This window comes from Coregonus lavaretus (assembly GCF_964263955.1).
Source record: "Coregonus lavaretus genome assembly, chromosome: 27".
Taxonomy (NCBI): domain Eukaryota; kingdom Metazoa; phylum Chordata; class Actinopteri; order Salmoniformes; family Salmonidae; genus Coregonus; species Coregonus lavaretus.
Window position 1 is genome coordinate 44,916,656 of NC_140014.1, and position 25,309 is coordinate 44,941,964.

General features: G+C 51.3%; 1 protein-coding gene across 2 annotated transcripts in view; it reads left to right on the forward strand.

Annotated features, from left to right (window-relative positions):
- The first annotated feature begins 472 nt into the window (after positions 1-472).
- The window catches only part of LOC311102456 (AP-5 complex subunit sigma-1-like), a 30,389-nt gene continuing 5,552 nt past the window's right edge, over positions 473-25,309 (forward strand). The window contains exon 1 of one of the 2 annotated variants that reach the window (XM_084143815.1): positions 473-764. In XM_084143815.1, the coding sequence (XP_083999941.1) occupies positions 583-764 (182 nt within the window). In that variant the 5' untranslated portion in view covers positions 473-582. The remainder of the gene's footprint in view (positions 765-25,309) is intronic. The other variant, XM_084143814.1, reaches the window with a different exon arrangement.

Below are 25,309 nucleotides of genomic sequence, written 5' to 3' on the forward strand. Positions count from 1 at the left end.
CTGTATTCTATAGTATTCATATCTTGCATTAATCATCTCATATGTATATACTGTATTCTATAGTATTCATATCTTGCATTACTCATCTCATATGTATATACTGTATTCTATAGTATTCATATCTTGCATTACTCATCTCATATGTATATACTGTATTCTATAGTATTCTACTGTATCTTAGTCCATGCCGCTCTGACATCACTCCTCATCGCTTGTCCATATATGTATATATTCTTAATTCATTCCTTACCTAGATTTGTGTGTATTTGGTATATGTTGTGAAATTGTTAGATATTACTTGTTAGATATTACTGCACTGTCGGAGCTAGAAGCACAAGCATTTCACTACACCCGCAATAACATCTGCTAAACACGTGTATGTGACCAATCAAATTTGATTTGCTTTCACGTGATCATGCTGGACGTCATCATTTTCCTGCCCTCTAGTGTTGAATCAAATAACTTCCTGGTCACCTGATCAAACCAGGAAGCAAAGCATAACAAGCCCTGCAATCTGACGTCTCTGTAGTTATCGAGAGAAAGACTAACTAGATCGATATCTTAGTTCATTAAGCTAACACCATGGTTCAATGTTTCCTGATCCATACCATCGGCCCGGTAAGCACTCTGGCGCCCGGGGAGAGCCGCGTGCTCTACTCCCGTGTGTTTGGACCGGAGGAGGGCGCGCTGACCGGGGCGGACAGCGAACTGGGACCGGAACAGAGGCGGCTTCTGCGAAATGAGAAGGTGGCCGTGGTGGCGAGGTGAGATACGGCCCTGGCTCCCGTACTAGAAAGACGATGTTGTTGCATGCAGTTTGACATCCAGGCTAGGCCACTAACTTGACAATCCTGTAATGTCACATATGAATGTGATTTGCGTGTGCTTCTTTGAAAAGCACAATACCGTAAGTAGATCCTGGTCAAAAGTAGTGCACAAGAAAAGTAATGGGGTGCCATTTGGTCCCGATAAGAAAACATTTCCCCCAGCTTGCTATTTTCTGCTAACAGTACGCCCGACCAAAGCTGGCGGGTTTTCCACAGCTACAACTCATAGCCAGTGGAGCAAAGGGACCAGGCTGCCCCCCCCCAAAACAAAAATTAGCAAGAAAAAAACCCATAAAGTAATTCATCTTTAGTCTCTCTGTATTTTAGGATGTTCGTTCAACAGTGCCTCTCTGTCTCTACACATTTAGCCCATCTGTCTGATGCTGTCTGGTCAAAACAATTTATTAGTATGATACTGTTGCTGCCCATAGCATTGAAAACAAGGGAAGTCAGCTAGCATTTGGCCTTCCTTTTTATATATTTTTTAATACAATAATAGCCAATCAGCTTTGAACTAAATTGAGTGAACTCAACTGTGAATGGTGCACAAAAAAGAAGAAGGAAAGTGTCAAGGGAAGCCAGTTTGGATTTGGCTTCATACCAATCACATCAAAAGCCAAACGTCATTGACAGAAAATACTCGAATTGTTGCATCTCGTTGTGCTGTAGGCCTAAAGTAACCATGGATGGAGATAGGGATTTGGACTTGTGGTTTTACTTAATTCTCCGTACTGGCCAATGATTATAACGGCGATTCTGATCCAACCATACATTTCATACATTGTGCCCCTGGCCTGAGAGGATAGAAGTTCAATATGTAGCTATATGTAGTATGCAAATATTAACTAGCTGGCTAATCGTTGCCCATGAAAGGAAGTTAGGCTAGCGAGCATTTTAGCCAGGTAGCCTAGGACAACAAAAACTAAAAGCTTGTACTGTATGAAAAAGTAATAGACCGTTTGGTCAGCATGAAAGAGAGGAGGCTGGAATTGGCATTTCTAGGGTGAGTCAACATGTTGTTGTTTTTTCTTCTACTTGCGCACACACACAGAAATCAGCACCATGGGCAGCCACATGATATTTAGCTTATGTTGATTGGACTAAATTGTTTTTGGAATCTTTTAGTTGTCACACAACATATACCCTATACCTCCAGACAACATATACCCTATACCTCCACACAACATATACCCTATACCTCCACACAACATATACCCTATACCTCCACACAACATATACCCTATACCTCCACACAACATATACCCTATACCTCCACACAACATATACCCTATACCTCCACACAACATATACCCTATACCTCCACACAACATATACCCTATAACTCCACACAACATATACCCTATACCTCCACACAACATATACCCTATACCTCCACACAACATATACCCTATACCTCCACACACAACATATACCCTATACCTCCACACAACATATACCCTATACCTCCACACAACATATACCCTATACCTCCACACAACATATACCCTATACCTCCACACACAACATATACCCTATACCTCCACACAACATATACCCTATACCTCCACACAACATATACCCTATACCTCCACACAACATATACCCTATACCTCCACACAACATATACCCTATACCTCCACACAACATATACCCTATAACTCCACACAACATATACCCTATACCTCCACACAACATATACCCTATACCTCCACACAACATATACCCTATACCTCCACACACAACATATACCCTATACCTCCACACACAACATATACCCTATACCTCCACACAACATATACCCTATACATCCACACACAACATATACCCTATACCTCCACACACAACATATACCCTATACCTCCAGACACAACATATACCCTATACCCCCACACAACATATACCCTATACCTCCACACAACATATACCCTATACCTCCACACACAACATATACCCTATACCCCCAGACACAACATATACCCTATACCCCCACACAACATATACCCTATACCTCCACACAACATATACCCTATACCTCCACACAACATATACCCTATACCTCCACACAACATATACCCTATACCTCCACACAACACATACCCTATACCCCCACACAACATATACCCTATACCCCCACACAACATATACCCTATACCTCCACACACAACATATACCCTATACCTCCACACACAACATATACCCTATACCCCCAGACACAACATATACCCTATACCTCCACACAACATATACCCTATACCTCCACACAACATATACCCTATACCTCCACACAACATATACCCTATACCTCCATACAACATATACCCTATACCTCCACACAACATATACCCTATACCTCCACACAACATATACCCTATACCTCCACACAACATATACCCTATACCTCCACACAACATATACCCTATACCTCCACACAACATATACCCTATACCTCCACACAACATATACCCTATACCTCCACACAACATATACCCTATACCTCCACACAACATATACCCTATACCCCCACACATCATATACCCTATACCTCCACACACAACATATACCCTATACCCCCACACAACATATACCCTATACCTCCACACAACATATACCCTATACCTCCACACAACATATACCCTATACCTCCACACAACATATACCCTATACCTCCACACAACATATACCCTATACCTCCACACAACATATACCCTATACCTCCACACAACATATACCCTATACCTCCACACAACATATACCCTATACCTCCACACAACATATACCCTATACCTCCACACAACATATACCCTATACCTCCACACAACATATACCCTATACCTCCACACAACATATACCCTATAACTCCACACAACATATACCCTATACCTCCACACAACATATACCCTATACCTCCACACACAACATATACCCTATACCTCCACACAACATATACCCTATACCTCCACACAACATATACCCTATACCTCCACACAACATATACCCTATACCTCCACACACAACATATACCCTATACCTCCACACACAACATATACCCTATACCTCCACACAACATATACCCTATACCTCCACACAACATATACCCTATACCTCCACACAACATATACCCTATACCTCCACACAACATATACCCTATACCTCCACACAACATATACCCTATACCTCCACACAACATATACCCTATAACTCCACACAACATATACCCTATACCTCCACACAACATATACCCTATACCTCCACACACAACATATACCCTATACCTCCACACACAACATATACCCTATACCTCCACACACAACATATACCCTATACCTCCACACAACATATACCCTATACCTCCACACAACATATACCCTATACATCCACACACAACATATACCCTATACCTCCACACACAACATATACCCTATACCTCCAGACACAACATATACCCTATACCCCCACACAACATATACCCTATACCTCCACACAACATATACCCTATACCTCCACACACAACATATACCCTATACCCCCAGACACAACATATACCCTATACCCCCACACAACATATACCCTATACCTCCACACAACATATACCCTATACCTCCACACAACATATACCCTATACCTCCACACAACACATACCCTATACCCCCACACAACATATACCCTATACCCCCACACAACATATACCCTATACCTCCACACACAACATATACCCTATACCTCCACACACAACATATACCCTATACCCCCAGACACAACATATACCCTATACCTCCACACAACATATACCCTATACCTCCACACAACATATACCCTATACCTCCACACAACATATACCCTATACCTCCATACAACATATACCCTATACCTCCACACAACATATACCCTATACCTCCACACAACATATACCCTATACCTCCACACAACATATACCCTATACCTCCACACAACATATACCCTATACCTCCACACAACATATACCCTATACCCCCACACATCATATACCCTATACCTCCACACACATCATATACCCTATACCTCCACACACAACATATACCCTATACCCCCACACAACATATACCCTATACCTCCACACACAACATATACCCCCACACAACATATACCCCCACACAACATATACCCCCACACAACATATACCCTATACCTCCACACACAACATATACCCTATACCTACAGACAACATATACCCTATACCTCCAGACACAACATATACCCTATACCTCCACACAACATATACCCTATACCTCCACACAACATATACCCTATACCTCCACACACAACATATACCCTATACCTCCACACACAACATATACCCTATACCTCCACACAACATATACCCTATACCTCCAGCCAACATATACCCTATACCTCCAGACACAACATATACCCTATACCTCCACACAACATATACCCTATACCTCCACACAACATATACCCTATACCTCCACACAACATATACCCTATACCTCCACACAACATATACCCTATACCTCCACACACAACATATACCCTATACCTCCACACACAACATATACCCTATACCTCCACACACAACATATACCCTATACCTCCACACACAACATATACCCTATACCTCCACACACAACATATACCCTATACCTCCACACAACTTATACCCTATACCCCCACACAACATATACCCTATACCCCCACACAACATATACCCTATACCTCCACACAACATATACCCCCACACAACATATACCCTATACCCCCACACAACATATACCCTATACCTCCACACAACATATACCCTATACCCTCACACAACATATACCCTATACCTCCACACAACATATACCCTATACCCCCACACAACATATACCCTATACCTCCACACACAACATATACCCTATACCTCCACACACAACATATACCCTATACGTCCACACAACATATACCCCCACACAACATATACCCTATACCCCCAGACACAACATATACCCTATACCTCCAGACATCATATACCCTATACCTCCACACACAACATATACCCTATACCTCCACAACATATACCCTATACCTCCACACAACATATACCCTATACCTCCACACAACATATACCCCCACACAACATATACCCTATACCCCCAGACACAACATATACCCTATACCTCCAGACAACATATACCCTATACCCCCACACACCCATTCTCTTCTGCCCTCCTACACATATTCATATTAACCCTCCTTCACTCTCCCATTCATATCCACAGACCCATACACCCACTCACACCCTCTCACCCACACACACCCACTCACACCCTCTCACCCACTCACACCCACTCACCCTCTCACCCTCTCACACCCTCACACCATCTCACCCTCTCACCCACTCACACCCTCACACCATCTCACCCTCTCACCCTCTCACACCCTCACACCATCTCACCCTCTCACCCTCTCACACCCTCACACCCTCTCACCCTCTCACCCTCTCACCCTCTCACCCACTCTCACCCTCACACCCTCTCACACCCTCTCACCCACTCACACCCTCACACCCTCTCACCCACTCACACCCTCACACCCTCTCACCCACTCACACCCTCTCACCCTCTCTCACCCTCTCACCCTCTCACCCACTCACACCCTCACACCATCTCACCCTCTCACCCACTCACACCCTCACACCATCTCACCCTCTCACCCTCTCACACCCTCACACCCTCTCACCCTCTCACCCTCTCACCCTCTCACCCACTCACACCCTCACACCCTCTCACCCACTCACACCCTCACACCCTCTCACCCACTCACACCCTCTCACCCTCTCTCACCCTCTCACCCTCTCTCACCCTCTCTCACCCACTCACACCCTCTCACCCTCTCTCACCCTCTCACCCTCTCTCACCCTCTCTCACCCTCTCACACCCTCACACCCTCACACCCTCTCACACCCTCACACCCTCTCACCCACTCACACCCTCTCACCCTCTCTCACCCTCTCACCCTCTCTCACCCTCTCTCACCCTCTCATACCCTCTCACCCTCTCACACCATCACACCCTCTCTCACCCTCTCTCACCCTCTCACACCCTCTCACCCTCTCACACCCACTCACCCTCACACCCTCTCACCCTCTCACACCCTCTCACACCCTCACACCCCTCTCACCCTCTCACACCCTCTCACCCTCTCTCACCCTCTCACCCTCTCTCACCCTCTCTCACCCACTCACACCCTCTCACCCTCTCTCACCCTCTCACCCTCTCTCACCCTCTCTCACCCTCTCACACCCTCACACCCTCTCACCCACTCACACCCTCACACCCTCTCACCCACTCACACCCTCTCACCCTCTCTCACCCTCTCACCCTCTCTCACCCTCTCTCACCCTCTCATACCCTCTCACCCTCTCACACCATCACACCCTCTCTCACCCTCTCTCACCCTCTCACACCCTCTCACCCTCTCACACCCACTCACCCTCACACCCTCTCACCCTCTCACACCCTCTCACACCCTCACACCCTCTCACCCTCTCACCCTCTCTCACCCTCTCTCACCCTCTCACACCCTCTCACCCTCTCACACCCACTCACCCTCACACCCTCTCACCCTCTCACACCCTCTCACACCCTCACACCCTCTCACCCTCTCACACCCTCTCACACCCTCACACCCACTCACACCCTCACACCCTCTCACCCTCTCACCCACTCTCACCCTCTCACCCACTCACACCCTCTCACCCGCTCATCCACTCACACCCTCACACCCACTCTCACCCTCTCACCCTCTCTCACCCTCTCACCCTCTCACACCCTCACACCCTCTCACCCACTCACACCCTCTCACCCTCTCACACCCTCTCACCCACTCACACCCTCTCACACCCTCTCACCCACTCACACCCTCTCACACCCTCACACCCTCTCACCCGCTCATCCACTCACACCCTCACACCCACTCACACCCTCACACCCTCTCACCCTCTCACCCCCTCTCACCCTCTCACCCACTCACACCCTCTCACCCTCTCACCCTCTCACACCCTCTCACACCCTCTCACACCCTCTCACCCACTCACACCCTCTCACCCTCTCACCCTCTCACACCCTCTCACACCCTCTCACCCTCTCACCCACTCACACCCTCTCACACCCTCTCACCCACTCACACCCTCTCACCCACTCACACCCTCTCACCCTCTCACCCTCTCACACCCTCTCACACCCTCTCACCCACTCACACCCTCTCACCCTCTCACCCTCTCACACCCTCTCACACCCTCTCACCCACTCACCCTCTCACCCTCTCACACCCTCTCACACCCTCACACCCTCTCACCCTCTCACACCCACTCACACCCTCTCACCCACTCACACCCTCACACCCTCTCACCCACTCTCACCCTCTCACCCACTCTCACCCTCTCACCCACTCACACCCTCTCACCCCTCATCCACTCACACCCTCACACCCTCTCACCCTCTCACACCCTCTCACACCCTCTCACCACTCTCACCCTCTCACCACTCACACCCTCTCACCCTCTCACACCCTCTCACCCTCTCACCCACTCACACCCTCTCACCCACTCACACCCTCTCACCCTCTCACACCCTCACACCCTCTCACCCTCTCACCCTCTCACACCCTCTCACCCTCTCACCCTCTCACCCACTCACACCCTCACACCCTCTCACCCTCTCACCCTCTCACCCACTCACACCCTCTCACCCTCTCACACCCTCTCACCCTCTCACCCTCACCCTCTCACCCACTCACACCCTCTCACCCACTCACACCCTCTCACCCTCTCACACCCTCACACCCTCTCACCCTCTCACACCCTCTCACCCTCTCACCCTCTCACCCTCTCACACCCTCACACCCTCTCACCCTCTCACCCTCTCACCCACTCACCCACTCACACCCTCACACCCTCTCACCCTCTCACACCCTCTCACCCTCTCACACCCTCACACCCTCTCACACCCTCTCACCCTCTCACACCCTCTCACCCTCTCACACCCTCTCACCCACTCTCACCCTCTCACCCACTCTCACCCACTCACACCCTCACACCCTCTCACCCTCTCACACCCTCACACCCTCTCACACCCTCTCACCCTCTCACACCCTCTCACCCTCTCTCACCCACACACACCCTCTCACCCACTCACACCCTCTCACCCTCTCACACCCTCTCACCCTCTCTCACCCTCTCACCCTCTCACCCACACACACCCTCTCACCCTCTCACCCTCTCACCCTCTCACACCCTCTCACCCTCTCACACCCTCTCACCCTCTCTCACCCTCTCACCCTCTCACACCCTCTCACCCTCTCACCCTCTCACCCACTCACACCCTCTCACCCACTCACACCCTCTCCCCTCTCACACCCTCTCACCCTCTCTCACCCTCTCACCCTCTCACCATCTCACCCTCTCACCCTCTCACCCACACACACCCTCTCACCCTCTCACCCTCTCACCCTCTCACACCCTCTCACCCTCTCACACCCTCTCACCCTCTCTCACCCTCTCACCCTCTCACACCCTCTCACCCTCTCACCCACTCACACCCTCTCACACCCTCACACCCTCTCACCCTCTCACACCCTCTCACACCCTCACACCCACTCAAAACCTCACACCCTCTCACCCTCTCACCCACTCTCACCCTCTCACCCACTCACACCCTCTCACCCGCTCATCCACTCACACCCTCACACCCACTCACACCCTCACACCCTCTCACCCTCTCACCCTCTCTCACCCTCTCACCCTCTCACACCCTCTCACCCACTCACACCCTCTCACACCCTCTCACCCACTCACACCCTCTCACACCCTCACACCCTCTCACCCGCTCATCCACTCACACCCTCACACCCACTCACACCCTCACACCCTCTCACCCTCTCACCCCCTCTCACCCTCTCACCCTCTCACACCCTCTCACACCCTCTCACCCACTCACACCCTCTCACCCTCTCACCCTCTCACACCCTCTCACACCCTCTCACCCTCTCACCCACTCACACCCTCTCACACCCTCTCACCCACTCACACCCTCTCACCCACTCACACCCTCTCACCCTCTCACACCCTCTCACACCCTCTCACACCCTCTCACCCACTCACACCCTCTCACCCTCACACCCTCTCACACCCTCTCACCCTCTCACCCTCTCACACCCTCTCACCCTCACACCCTCTCACCCTCTCACACCCACTCACACCCTCTCACCCACTCACACCCTCTCACCCACTCTCACCCTCTCACCCACTCTCACCCTCTCACCCACTCACACCCTCTCACCCTCTCACCCTCTCACACCCTCTCACACCCTCTCACCCTCTCACACCCTCTCACCCTCACACCCTCTCACCCTCTCACACCCACTCACACCCTCTCACCCACTCACACCCTCACACCCTCTCACCCACTCTCACCCTCTCACCCACTCTCACCCTCACACCCACTCACACCCTCTCACCCACTCACACCCTCACACCCTCACACCCTCTCACCCTCTCACCCTCTCACACCCTCTCACCCTCTCACCCACTCACACCCTCACACCCTCTCACCCTCTCACCCTCTCACCCACTCACACCCTCACACCCTCTCACCCTCTCACACCCACTCACACCCTCTCACCCTCTCACACCCTCTCACCCTCTCACCCTCTCACCCACTCACACCCTCTCACCCACTCACACCCTCTCACCCTCTCACACCCTCACACCCTCTCACCCTCTCACACCCTCTCACCCTCTCACCCTCTCACCCTCTCACCCACTCACACCCTCACACCCTCTCACCCTCTCACCCACTCACCCACTCACACCCTCACACCCTCTCACCCTCTCACACCCTCTCACCCTCTCACACCCTCACACCCTCTCACACCCTCTCACCCTCTCACACCCTCTCACCCACTCTCACCCTCTCACCCACTCTCACCCTCTCACCCACTCACACCCTCACACCCTCTCACACCCTCTCACACCCTCTCACACCCTCTCACACCCTCTCACCCACTCACACCCTCTCACCCTCTCACCCTCTCACACCCTCTCACCCTCTCACCCTCTCACACCCTCTCACCCTCACACCCTCTCACCCTCTCACACCCACTCACACCCTCTCACCCACTCACACCCTCACACCCTCTCACCCACTCTCACCCTCTCACCCACTCTCACCCTCTCACCCACTCACACCCTCTCACCCTCTCACCCTCTCACACCCTCTCACACCCTCTCACCCTCTCACCCTCTCACACCCTCTCACCCTCACACCCTCTCACCCTCTCACACCCACTCACACCCTCACACCCTCTCACCCACTCTCACCCTCTCACCCACTCTCACCCTCACACCCACTCACACCCTCTCACCCACTCACACCCTCACACCCTCACACCCTCTCACCCTCTCACCCTCTCACACCCTCTCACCCTCTCACCCTCTCACCCACTCACACCCTCACACCCTCTCACCCTCTCACCCTCTCACCCTCTCACCCACTCACACCCTCACACCCTCTCACCCTCTCACACCCTCTCACCCTCTCACCCTCTCACCCACTCACACCCTCTCACCCACTCACACCCTCTCACCCTCTCACACCCTCACACCCTCTCACCCTCTCACCCTCTCACACCCTCTCACCCTCTCACCCTCTCACCCACTCACCCACTCACACCCTCACACCCTCTCACCCTCTCACCCTCTCACCCACTCACCCACTCACACCCTCACACCCTCTCACCCTCTCACACCCTCTCACCCTCTCACACCCTCACACCCTCACACCCTCTCACCCTCTCACACCCTCTCACCCACTCTCACCCTCTCACCCACTCTCACCCACTCACACCCTCACACCCTCTCACCCTCTCACACCCTCACACCCTCTCACACCCTCTCACCCTCTCACACCCTCTCACCCTCTCACACCCTCTCACCCACTCTCACCCTCTCACCCACTCACACCCTCACACCCTCTCACACCCTCTCACCCTCTCACCCTCTCACCCTCTCACCCACTCACACCCTCACACCCTCTCACCCTCTCACACCCTCTCACCCTCTCACCCTCTCACCCACTCACACCCTCTCACCCACTCACACCCTCTCACCCTCTCACACCCTCACACCCTCTCACCCTCTCACCCTCTCACACCCTCTCACCCTCTCACCCTCTCACCCACTCACCCACTCACACCCTCACACCCTCTCACCCTCTCACCCTCTCACCCACTCACCCACTCACACCCTCACACCCTCTCACCCTCTCACACCCTCTCACCCTCTCACACCCTCACACCCTCTCACACCCTCTCACCCTCTCACACCCTCTCACCCACTCTCACCCTCTCACCCACTCTCACCCACTCACACCCTCACACCCTCTCACCCTCTCACACCCTCACACCCTCTCACACCCTCTCACACCCTCTCACCCTCTCACACCCTCTCACCCTCTCACACCCTCTCACCCACTCTCACCCTCTCACCCACTCTCACCCTCTCACCCACTCACACCCTCACACCCTCTCACACCCTCTCACCCTCTCACCCACTCACACCCACTCACACCCTCTCACCCTCTCACCCTCTCACCCTCTCACACCCTCTCACCCACTCTCACCCTCTCACCCACTCTCACCCTCTCACCCACTCACACCCTCTCACCCTCTCACCCACTCACACCCACTCACACCCTCTCACCCTCTCACCCACACACACCCTCTCACCCTCTCACCCTCTCACACCCTCTCACCCTCTCTCACCCTCTCACCCTCTCACACCCTCTCACCCTCTCACCCTCTCACCCACTCACACCCTCTCACCCACTCACACCCTCTCACCCTCTCACACCCTCTCACCCTCTCTCACCCTCTCACCCTCTCACCCTCTCACCCTCTCACCCACACACACCCTCTCACCCTCTCACCCTCTCACCCTCTCACACCCTCTCACCCTCTCACACCCTCTCACCCTCTCTCACCCTCTCACCCTCTCACACCCTCTCACCCTCTCACCCTCTCACCCACTCACACCCTCTCACCCTCTCACACCCTCTCACCCTCTCACCCTCTCACCCACTCACACCCTCTCACCCTCTCACACCCTCTCACCCACTCACACCCTCTCACCCACTCACACCCTCTCACCCTCTCACACCCTCTCACCCTCTCTCACCCTCTCACCCTCTCACCCTCTCACCCACTCACACCCTCTCACCCTCTCACACCCTCTCACCCACTCACACCCTCTCACCCTCTCACACCCTCTCACCCTCTCACCCTCTCACCCACTCACACCCTCTCACCCTCTCACACCCTCTCACCCTCTCACCCACACACAAATCACATCCAAAGAACAATTTAGGGCTGTCCGCAACATCAACAAAACATCTTGGTTGACTGAGAGTAATCTGTTCTTTCGACTAATCGAATGGTCGATATTTTCTAACGTGTATTTTTCCATCCTGTGTTTTAATCAAATCATCTATATGCATTGAGCTCGTCTGATAATTTAAGCACACTGTTTGATTAAATGATTAAGACACACAAATGACTAGAGGGAGTCCGACCAGCAATTGATTTGATTGGGCCGGGCCGGGCTCAGACTTGCTGCACTGTGTTAAAAGAAAAAGACAGCGAGTGACTGTGTGACTAGCACCCGTTGTCTCCCTCTCCTCCCTGCTGCAGCGACCACCACAGAACATCAGCCCGTTGTCTCTCTCTCCTCCCTGCTGCAGCGACCACCACAGAACATCAGCCCGTTGTCTCTCTCTCCTCCCTGCTGCAGCGACCACCACAGAACATCAACAGTGTTTATAGCGCTGAAGCTGCAACAAAATTACAGCCATTTCTGACTGAAAAGTTCTGTTACTGAAATCCCTCATTTCTTTAGGAAAAACATTCCCTATTCCCTCAACCCTTTCTCTCTTTAATTGACACATCGCATGCACGCGACCAATAGGGCCTGACCTATAGCATATCAAAATCACATCAATAAATAGGTTATAACGAACTCTGAACACCGTAACACACGTGACAGCAAAATGGATGCAGAGCACGTGACAAATAAACTCAAAACGGGGGAATGTTTACTGGTTGCTCAGGAGGTAAAGGGGAAGTCGGATGTTGTGGAATAAATGTGACTAGTTGTGGAAAATACTGGAGATCAAGAAAAAGAAGGTAAGGAGGAAGCGGTCCGGGCATATTATGTGGGCCAACCAGCTGCTGTTAGATTACTATATAATTTCTCTGACCGTTTCGGAACAATGTAAACAATACTAAATAAATGATAAGCGTACTAGAGAGTCTGTAACGTTTTGTAAAGCCTTTATTACAGCAAAGACTAAACAGATGCATTCAGCCGTTTAGGCCTATTTTATTGTTAACGCTAATTGTTCAATTGTTGCTTTGTTATTTTATTTTAAAACTAAAATGCTTGATTGCATTTTCAAATCATGAATGACTCGTATGCTGTGTGATGATATGAACAAAATGAATGATTGATTTGATTCAGTAGCCTATATAAGTATTGAAATATAGGCCTAAAGTAAGCTACGGTATTAAGACTAGACAGGATGTTCTCTTAGGCCTACAGCTCGATGGTGGTTATACAAGGCTGCTATACTGAGACTACTAATGATAACGACATCACTAATTATTGTAATGATAATCATAACAATAATAATAGTAATATTAACGATAATGAGATCAAGAAAAAGGAGGGTCATTATTAATATTGTTATACATAAATATAATCTCACAATTTGGTGTAAACAACACTAAATAATTTTATAAACAATAACAGAGAGGCTGTAACAAAAAAAAAAAAAAGTGTAGATCCTTTAGTACAGCAAAGCGACGATTAAAAACAGCCGAAATTTGTGAAATTGTTTACTTGACGTGTCGTTGCGTGAGGCTTGGCGCTCACGGAATCAGTAGGCTATTAAACAAACACTCAAACAGGCAACAGAAGCGGGATCTGTCTTATTTCTGTAGATACAATTGAAGTCGGAAGTTTACGTACACTTCGGTTGGAGTCATTAAAACTTGTTTTTCAACCACTCCACAAATTTCTTGTTAACAAACTATAGTTTTGGTAAGTCGGTTAGGACATCTACTTTGTGCATGACACAAGTAATTTTTCCAACAATTGTTTACAGATTATTTCACTTATAATTCACTGTATCACAATTCCAGTGGGTCAGAAGTTTACATACACTAAGTTGTCTGTGCCTTTAAACAGCTTGGAAAATTCCAGAAAATGATGTCATGGCTTTAGAAGCTTCTGATAGGCTAATTTACATAATTTTAGTCAATTGGAGGTGTACCTGTGGATGTATTTCAAAGCCTACCTTCAAACTCAGTGCCTCTTTGCTTGACATCATGGGAAAATCTAAAGAAATCAGCCAAGACCTCAAAAACAAAATTGTAGACCTCCACAAGTCTGGTTCATCCTTGGGAGCAATTTCCAAACGTCTGAAGGTACCACGTTCATCTGTACAAACAATAGTACGCAAGTATAAACACCATGGGACCACGCAGCCATCATACCGCTCAGGAAGGAGACGCGTTCTGTCTCCTAGAGATGAACGTACTTGCGTGCGAAAAGTGCAAATCAATCCCAGAACAACAGCAAAGGACCTTGTGAAGATGCTGGAGGAAACAGGTACAAAAGTATCTATATCCACAGTAAAACGAGTCCTATATCGACATAACCTGAAAGGCCGCTCAGCAAGGAAGAAGCCACTGCTCCAAAACCGCCATAAAAAAACCAGATTACGGTTTGCAACTGCACATGGGGATAAAGATCGTACTTTTTGGATAAATGTCCTCTGGTCTGATGAAACAAAAATAGAACTGTTTGGCCATAATGACCATCGTTATGTTTGGAGGAAAAAGGGGGATGCTTGCAAGCCGAAGAACACCATCCCAACCGTGAAGCACGGGGGTGGCAGCATCATGCTGTGGGGGTGCTTTGCTGCAGGAGGGACTGGTGCACTTCACAAAATAGATGGCATCATGAGGAAGGAAAATTATGTGGATATATTGAAGCAACATCTCAAGACATCAGTCAGGAAGTTAAAGCTTGGTCGCAAATGGGTCTTCCAAATGGACAATGATCCGAAGCATACTTCCAAAGTTGTGGCAAAATGGCTTAAGAACAACAAAGTCAAGGTATTGGAGTGGCCATCACAAAGCCCTGACCTCAATCCTATAGAAAAGTTGTGGGCAGAACTGAAAAAGCAAGGAGGCCTACAAACCTGACTCCGTTACACCAGCTCTGTCAGGAGGAATGGGCCAAAATTCACCCAACTTATTGTGGGAAGCTTGTGGAAGGCTACCCGACACGTTTGACCCAAGTTAAACAATTTAAAGGCAATGCTACCAAATACTAATTGAGTGTATGTAAACTTCTGACCCACTGGGAATGTGATGAAATAAATAACAGCTGAAATAAATCATTTAAATAACACCCTGAAATAAATAACACCCACTAGATCACTCCCTAAACCGCCTCACCCACTAGATCACTCCAGATACCGCCTCACCCACTAGATCACTCCCTAAACCGCCTCACCCACTAGATCCCTCCAGATACCGCCTCACCCACTAGATCACTCCCTAAACCGCCTCACCCACTAGATCCCTCCAGATACCGCCTCACCCACTAGATCACTCCCTAAACCGCCTCACCCACTAGATCACTCCAGATACCGCCTCACCCACTAGATCACTCCCTAAACCGCCTCACCCACTTGATCACTCCAGAAACCGCCTCACCCACTTGATCACTCCAGATACCGCCTCACCCACTAGATCACTCCCTAAACCGCCTCACCCACTAGATCACTCCCTAAACCGCCTCACCCACTAGATCACTCCAGATACCGCCTCACCCACTAGATCACTCCAGATACCGCCTCACCCACTAGATCACTCCCTAAACCGCCTCACCCACTAGATCACTCCCTAAACCGCCTCACCCACTAGATCACTCCCTAAACCGCCTCACCCACTAGATCACTCCAGATACCGCCTCACCCACTAGATCACTCCTAAAACCGCCTCACCCACTTGATCACTCCAGAAACCGCCTCACCCACTTGATCACTCCAGATACCGCCTCACCCACTAGATCACTCCCTAAACCGCCTCACCCACTAGATCACTCCCTAAACCGCCTCACCCACTAGATCACTCCAGATACCGCCTCACCCACTAGATCACTCCCTAAACCGCCTCACCCACTAGATCACTCCCTAAACCGCCTCACCCACTAGATCACTCCCTAAACCGCCTCACCCACTAGATCACTCCCTAAACCACCTCACCCACTAGATCACTCCCTAAACCGCCTCACCCACTAGATCACTCCAGATACCGCCTCACCCACTAGATCACTCCTAAAACCGCCTCACCCACTTGATCACTCCAGAAACCGCCTCACCCACTTGATCACTCCAGATACCGCCTCACCCACTTGATCACTCCAGATACCGCCTCACCCACTAGATCACTCCCTAAACCGCCTCACCCACTAGATCACTCCCTAAACCGCCTCACCCACTAGATCACTCCAGATACCGCCTCACCCACTAGATCACTCCCTAAACCGCCTCACCCACTAGATCACTCCAGAAACCGCCTCACCCACTAGATCACTCCAGAAACCGCCTCACCCACTAGATCACTCCCTAAACCGCCTCACCCACTAGATCACTCCAGATACCGCCTCACCCACTAGATCACTAGGTACAGCGGCACCTCTTAAACACCACAGAAGAAGACGAAAAGCCTCAACAGGAAGTTATCTTTGTTGCCATCCTTCATCGAGTTTTCAAACCTGTCTTTGATACTTGATAAAAGCCAGTAGCTTTTTTTGGAAAATAAAGTCCCTTTTAAAAAAAAGTATTTTGGAACAAAATAACAGTTTCATTGTTTGTATTTATCACCACGTTCTGAAATACCCAACAATAATACACCCATTCAGTCAATATAGATAGATGGAGCACCAATCACTAGCCTGGATGTGGAGTCATGCATGGAGAGAGTACCAGTCGACCTCTAGGAAGTCTGACTTCATTCAATCTGAAATTCTAATGTGCAAATGATAAATCAATATCATGTTTGCCTAGAAGTTCCTTTTCCTAAAAGTAATACATTGCATTATTATTGTCATGATTTGAGTATCCATAATGTCTGCCAACTTGAAAAAGAAACTGCAAAGTGTGTTAGATATTTCATGTCAGTGGTACTATGCAGTACAACACTGACACATGTAACAATCTAATGTAAATGCTTGAATCACAAATAATTTCTCATGTTTGCCGTTTCATTTCGTTGTGACCGCATGAATTTTGACAAAAAGAAAATGAATTCTCAATTGCAATAGACAATTATTTTCCATACTCTGTCTGTGTGGTTGAAGACTTTCAACATTCAAATTATCAATAAAATTCGATAAATCAATAGCAATGCTTCATTTTGCGGTTTCGTTTCCTCATTGCTCCTTTGCGTTTGTTTTTTTGATGTGTTAGGCCTGTCAATCAAACACGGTGGGCGGGGTTTTGGTAACGTGAGGCGGAAGAGGTTGCCTGGGCTTGCTAGCTATGCTCGGACAGTAATACCAGTACTCGTCATCTCTTAAAGTATTTCTGGATCAGAGAGGAAGAGGCTGTACTACATACTGAATAGATCATCTCTGCTATGCTGGCTAGGACAGCCACAGTGGCTTCACGTTACCCAAACCCACAGATGAGGGGGTCCAGATTCAGGTAACCCGTCACCTGAAAGGGGCCTCTGATTGTGAATTCGGGAGGAGGCGTTACACAGGGGAGAGGGATCCGCTGCAGTGAGGGTCAACATCAAGTTTCGGACCACCTGTCTCAAAGTCAGCCTCTACCCCCAAGCCACAAGCCTGTTCCTACAGCTGAACCCTGGGCTGACTACTGCACCCTACCACACCCTGGGCTGACTACTGCAGCCTACCACACACTGAACCCTGGGCCGACTACTGCACCCTACCACACACTGAACCCTGGGCTGACTACTGCAGCCTACCACACACTGAACCCTGGGCTGACTACTGCACCCTACCACACACTGAACCCTGGGCTGACTACTGCACCCTACCACACACTGAACCCTGGGCTGACTACTGAACCCTACCACACATTGAACCCTGGGCTGACTACTGCAGCCTACCACACACTGAACCCTGGGCCGACTACTGCAGCCTACCACACACTGAACCCTGGGCCGACTACTGCACCCTACCACACACTGAACCCTGGGCTGACTACTGCAGCCTACCACACCCTGGGCTGACTACTGCAGCCTACCACACACTGAACCCTGGGCCGACTACTGCACCCTACCACACACTGAACCCTGGGCTGACTACTGCAGCCTACCACACACTGAACCCTGGGCTGACTACTGCACCCTACCACACACTGAACCCTGGGCTGACTACTGCACCCTACCACACACTGAACCCTGGGCCGACTACTGCACCCTACCACACACTGAACCCTGGGCTGACTACTGCACCCTACCACACACTGAACCCTGGGCTGACTACTGCAGCCTACCACACACTGTACCCTGGGCTGACTACTGCACCCTACCACACACTGAACCCTGGGCCGACTACTGCACCCTACCACACACTGAACCCTGGGCTGACTACTGCACCCTACCACACACTGAACCCTGGGCTGACTACTGCACCCTACCACACACTGAACCCTGGGCCGACTACTGCACCCTACCACACACTTACCATTTATTCCTATTCTGTACACACTGAAATGACTTTAGCCTACCGGACCAATAGTTATGTCACCTTACTGCACTGCTTATGGAAATGATGTCATCTCGTTCTATGCTGCTGTTGCATTGTACCTTATTCCACTCACTATGCACATGGACAAACAATGTCCGTACTATATCCCTATAGGCTATTTAAAATACATCTTATTTTCATTTAGCCTATATCTCTGCATGCCTCTTGTACTTGTTTAGTTTATTTAGTATTTTTATTAGTATGTTATACTATGTCACTTATTTAATTACTATGTCACTTATTTGATTACTATGTCACTTATTTGATTACTATGTCACTTATTTGATTACTATGTCACTTATTTGATTACTATGTCACTTATTTGATTACTATGTCACTGTGTGCGTAGCCTGCAAGTACCTGATAATAACATGTGATTTGTCATCACCAGTGGATCCAGGTGACCAGGACCAGAACCCTCCTTATCTGACCAGAACCCCCCTTATCTGACCAGGACCAGAACCCTCCTTATCTGACCAGGACCAGCCCTCCTTATCTGACCAGGACCAGCCCTCCTTATCTGACCAGAACCCTCTTTATCTGACCAGGACCAGCCCTTCTTATCTGACCAGAACCCTCCTTATCTGACCAGAACCAGCCCTCCTTATCTGACCAGGACCAGCCCTCCTTATCTGACCAGGACCAGCCCTCCTTATCTGACCAGGACCAGCCCTCCTTATCTGACCAGGACCAGCCCTCATTATCTGACCAGGACCAGCCCTCCTTATCTGACCAGGACCAGCCCTCCTTATCTGACCAGGACCAGCCCTCCTTATCTGACCAGGACCAGCCCTCCTTATCTGACCAGGACCAGCCCTCCTTATCTGACCAGGACCAGCTCTCCTTATCTGACCAGAACCAGCCCTCATTATCTGACCAGAACCAGCCCTCCTTATCTGACCAGGACCAGCGCTCATTATCTGACCAGAACCCTCCTTATCTGACCAGGACCAGCCCTCCTTATCTGACCAGAACCCTCCTTATCTGACCAGGACCAGCCCTCCTTATCTGACCAGGACCAGCCCTCCTTATCTGACCAGGACCAGCCCTCCTTATCTGACCAGGACCAGCCCTCATTATCTGACCAGGACACTCCTTATCTGACCAGGACCAGCCCTCCTCATCTGACCAGAACCCTCCTTATCTGACCAGGACCAGCCCTCATTATCTGACCAGAACCAGCCCTCCTTATCTGACCAGAACCCTCTTTATCTGACCAGGACCAGCCCTCCTTATCTTACCAGGACCAGCCCTCATTATCTGACCAGGACTAGCCCTCTTTATCTGACCAGGACTCGCCCTCTTTATCTGACCAGGACCAGTCCTCCTTATCTGACCAGGACCAGCCCTCCTTATCTGACCAGGACCAGCCCTCATTATCTGACCAGGACCAGCCCTCCTTATCTGACCAGGACCAGCCCTCATTATCTGACCAGGACCAGCCCTCATTATCTGACCAGAACCAGCCCTCCTTATCTTACCAGGACCAGCCCTCCTTATATTACCAGGACCAGCCCTCATTATCTGACCAGGACCAGCCCTCATTAGCTGACCAGGACTAGCCCTCTTTATCTGACCAGGACTAGCCCTCCTTATCTGACCAGGACCAGCCCTCCTTATCTGACCAGGACCAGTCCTTCTTATCTGACCAGGACCAGCCCTCCTTATCTGACCAGGACCAGCTCTCCTTATCTGACCAGGACCAGCCCTCCTTATCTGACCAGGACCAGCCCTCCTTATCTGACCAGAACCAGCCCTCATTATCTGACCAGAACCAGCCCTCCTTATCTGACCAGGACCAGCGCTCATTATCTGACCAGAACCGTCCTTATCTGACCAGGACCAGCCCTCCTTATCTGACCAGAACCCTCCTTATCTGACCAGGACCAGCCCTCCTTATCTGACCAGGACCAGCCCTCCTTATCTGACCAGGACCAGCCCTCCTTATCTAACCAGGACCCGCCCTCATTATCTGACCAGGACCAGCCCTCATTATCTGACCAGGACACTCCTTATCTGACCAGGACCAGCCCTCCTTATCTTACCAGAACCCTCCTTATCTGACCAGGACCAGCCCTCATTATCTGACCAGAACCAGCCCTCCTTATCTGACCAGAACCCTCATTATCTTACCAGGACCAGCCCTCCTTATATTACCAGGACCAGCCCTCATTATCTGACCAGGACCAGCCCTCATTAGCTGACCAGGACTAGCCCTCCTTATCTGACCAGGACCAGCCCTCCTTATCTGACCAGGACCAGTCCTTCTTATCTGACCAGGACCAGCCCTCCTTATCTGACCAGGACCAGCTCTCCTTATCTGACCAGGACCAGCCCTCCTTATCTTACCAGGACTAGCCCTCCTTATCTTACCAGGACCAGCCCTCCTTATCTGACCAGGACCAGCCCTCATTATCTGACCAGGACTAGCCCTCATTATCTGACCAGGACCAGCCCTCCTTATCTGACCAGGACCAGCCCTCCTTATCTGACCAGGACCAGCCCTCCTTATCTGACCAGAACCAGCCCTCATTATCTGACCAGAACCAGCCCTCCTTATCTGACCAGGACCAGCGCTCACTATCTGACCAGAACCGTCCTTATCTGACCAGGACCAGCCCTCCTTATCTGACCAGAACCCTCCTTATCTGACCAGGACCAGCCCTCCTTATCTGACCAGGACCAGCCCTCCTTATCTGACCAGGACCAGCCCTCCTTATCTAACCAGGACCGCCCTCATTATCTGACCAGGACCAGCCCTCATTATCTGACCAGGACACTCCTTATCTGACCAGGACCAGCCCTCCTTATCTTACCAGAACCCTCCTTATCTGACCAGGACCAGCCCTCATTATCTGACCAGAACCAGCCCTCCTTATCTGACCAGAACCCTCTTTATCTGACCAGGACCAGCCCTCCTTATCTGACCAGGACCAGCCCTCCTTATCTGACCAGGACCAGCCCTCATTATCTGACCAGGACCAGCCCTCCTTATCTGACCAGGACCAGCTCTCCTTATCTGACCAGGACCAGCCCTCATTATCTGACCAGGACCAGCTCTCCTTATCTGACCAGGACCAGCCCTCATTATCTGACCAGGACCAGCCCTCATTATCTGACCAGGACCAGCCCTCCTTATCTGACCAGGACCAGCCCTCATTATCTGACCAGGACCAGCCCTCTTTATCTGACCAGGACTAGCCCTCTTTATCTGACCAGGACCAGCCCTCCTTATCTGACCAGGACCAGCCCTCCTTATCTGACCAGGACCAGCCTTCATTATCTGACCAGGACCAGCCCTCCTTATCTGACCAGGACCAGCCCTCATTATCTGACCAGGACCAGCCCTCCTTATCTGACCAGGACCAGCCCTCCTTATCTGACCAGGACCAGCCCTCATTATCTGACCAGGACAAGCCCTCCTTATCTGACCAGGACCAGCTCTCCTTATCTGACCAGGACCAGCCCTCATTATCTGACCAGGACCAGCCCTCATTATCTGACCAGAACCAGCCCTCCTTATCTTACCAGGACCAGCCCTCCTTATCTTACCAGGACCAGCCCTCATTATCTGACCAGGACCAGCCCTCATTATCTGACCAGGACTAGCCCTCTTTATCTGACCAGGACTAGCCCTCTTTATCTCACCAGGACCAGTCCTCCTTATCTGACCAGGACCAGCCCTCCTTATCTGACCAGGACCAGCCCTCATTATCTGACCAGGACCAGCCCTCCTTATCTGACCAGGACCAGCCCTCCTTATCTGACCAGAACCAGCCCTCCTTATCTGACCAGAACCAGCCCTCCTTATCTGACCAGGACCAGCCCTCATTATCTGACCAGAACCCTCCTTATCTGACCAGAACCAGCCCTCCTTATCTGACCAGAAACCTCCTTATCTGATATATTTTACACACATAACCATTTACACTACTTTCCCACAAACCGTTCTTCAAATGGACATCCAGCCAATGTATCTTAAATAATACAAATCTATAAATATATCAAAATAAGTGGCGACAGGAAGTAAGCACGCCGCTGGCTTGATGCTGAAAAAACGCCTTGCCTCCAACTAGCAGCTGTAGTGTGGCCGGTCAGGAGAAGGGCTCTGTGGGAGGTAGTGTGGCCGGTCAGGAGAAGGGCTCTGTGGGAGGTAGTGTGGCCGGTCAGGAGAAGGGCCCTGTGGGAGGTAGTGTGGCCGGTCGGGAGAAGGGCCCTGTGGGAGGTAGTGTGGCCGGTCAGGAGAAGGGCTCTGTGGGAGGTAGTGTGGCCGGTCAGGAGAAGGGCCCTGTGGGAGGTAGTGTGGCCGGTCGGGAGAAGGGCCCTGTGGGAGGTAGTGTGGCCGGTCAGGAGAAGGGCCTGTGGGAGGTAGTGTGGCCGGTCGGGAGAAGGGCCTGTGGGAGGTAGTGTGGCCGGTCAGGAGAAGGGCCCTGTGGGAGCTAGTGTGGCCGGTCGGGAGAAGGGCCCTGTGGGAGGTAGTGTGGCCGGTCAGGAGAAGGGCTCTGTGGGAGGTAGTGTGGCCGGTCGGGAGAAGGGCCTGTGGGAGGTAGTGTGGCCGGTCAGGAGAAGGGCTCTGTGGGAGGTAGTGTGGCCGGTCAGGAGAAGGGCCCTGTGGGAGGTAGTGTGGCCGGTCGGGAGAAGGGCCCTGTGGGAGGTAGTGTGGCCGGTCAGGAGAAGGGCTCTGTGGGAGGTAGTGTGGCCGGTCAGGAGAAGGGCCCTGTGGGAGGTAGTGTGGCCGGTCGGGAGAAGGGCCCTGTGGGAGGTAGTGTGGCCGGTCAGGAGAAGGGCCTGTGGGAGGTAGTGTGGCCGGTCAGGAGAAGGGCCTGTGGGAGGTAGTGTGGCCGGTCAGGAGAAGGGCCTGTGGGCTGTGGGACGTAGTGTGGCCGGTCAGGAGAAGGGCCTGTGGGCTGTGGGAGGTAGTGTGGCCGGTCAGGAGAAGGGCCTGTGGGCTGTGGGACGTAGTGTGGCCGGTGAGGAGAAGGGCCTGTGGGCTGTGGGAGGTAGTGTGGCCGGTCAGGAGAAGGGCTCTGTGGGAGGTAGTGTGGCCAGTCAGGAGAAGGGCCCTGTGGGAGGTAGTGTGGCTGGTCAGGAGAAGGGCCTGTGGGAGGTAGTGTGGCCAGTCAGGAGAAGGGCCTGTGGGCTGTGGGACGTAGTGTGGCCGGTCAGGAGAAGGGCCTGTGGGCTGTGGGAGGTAGTGTGGCCGGTCAGGAGAAGGGCCCTGTGGGAGGTAGTGTGGCCAGTCAGGAGAAGGGCTCTGTGGGAGGTAGTGTGGCCAGTCAGGAGAAGGGCCCTGTGGGCTGTGGGAGGTAGTGTGGCCGGTCAGGAGAAGGACCCTGTGGGAGCTAGTGTGGCCGGTCAGGAGAAGGGCCTGTGGGCTGTGGGAGGTAGTGTGGCCGGTCAGGAGAAGGGCCTATGGGAGGTAGTGTGGCTGGTCAGGAGAAGTGCTCTGTGGGAGGTAGTGTGGCCGGTCAGGAGAAGGGCCTGTGGGAGGTGCTCGTTGCTAACTGGGTCGACCAAACTCTCTCTCTCCGTAATACCATCTCTGTCTCTCAGGCAGGTGTGTAGTGCAGTGACCCAGTCCTGTGTTGCTCAGGCCGGG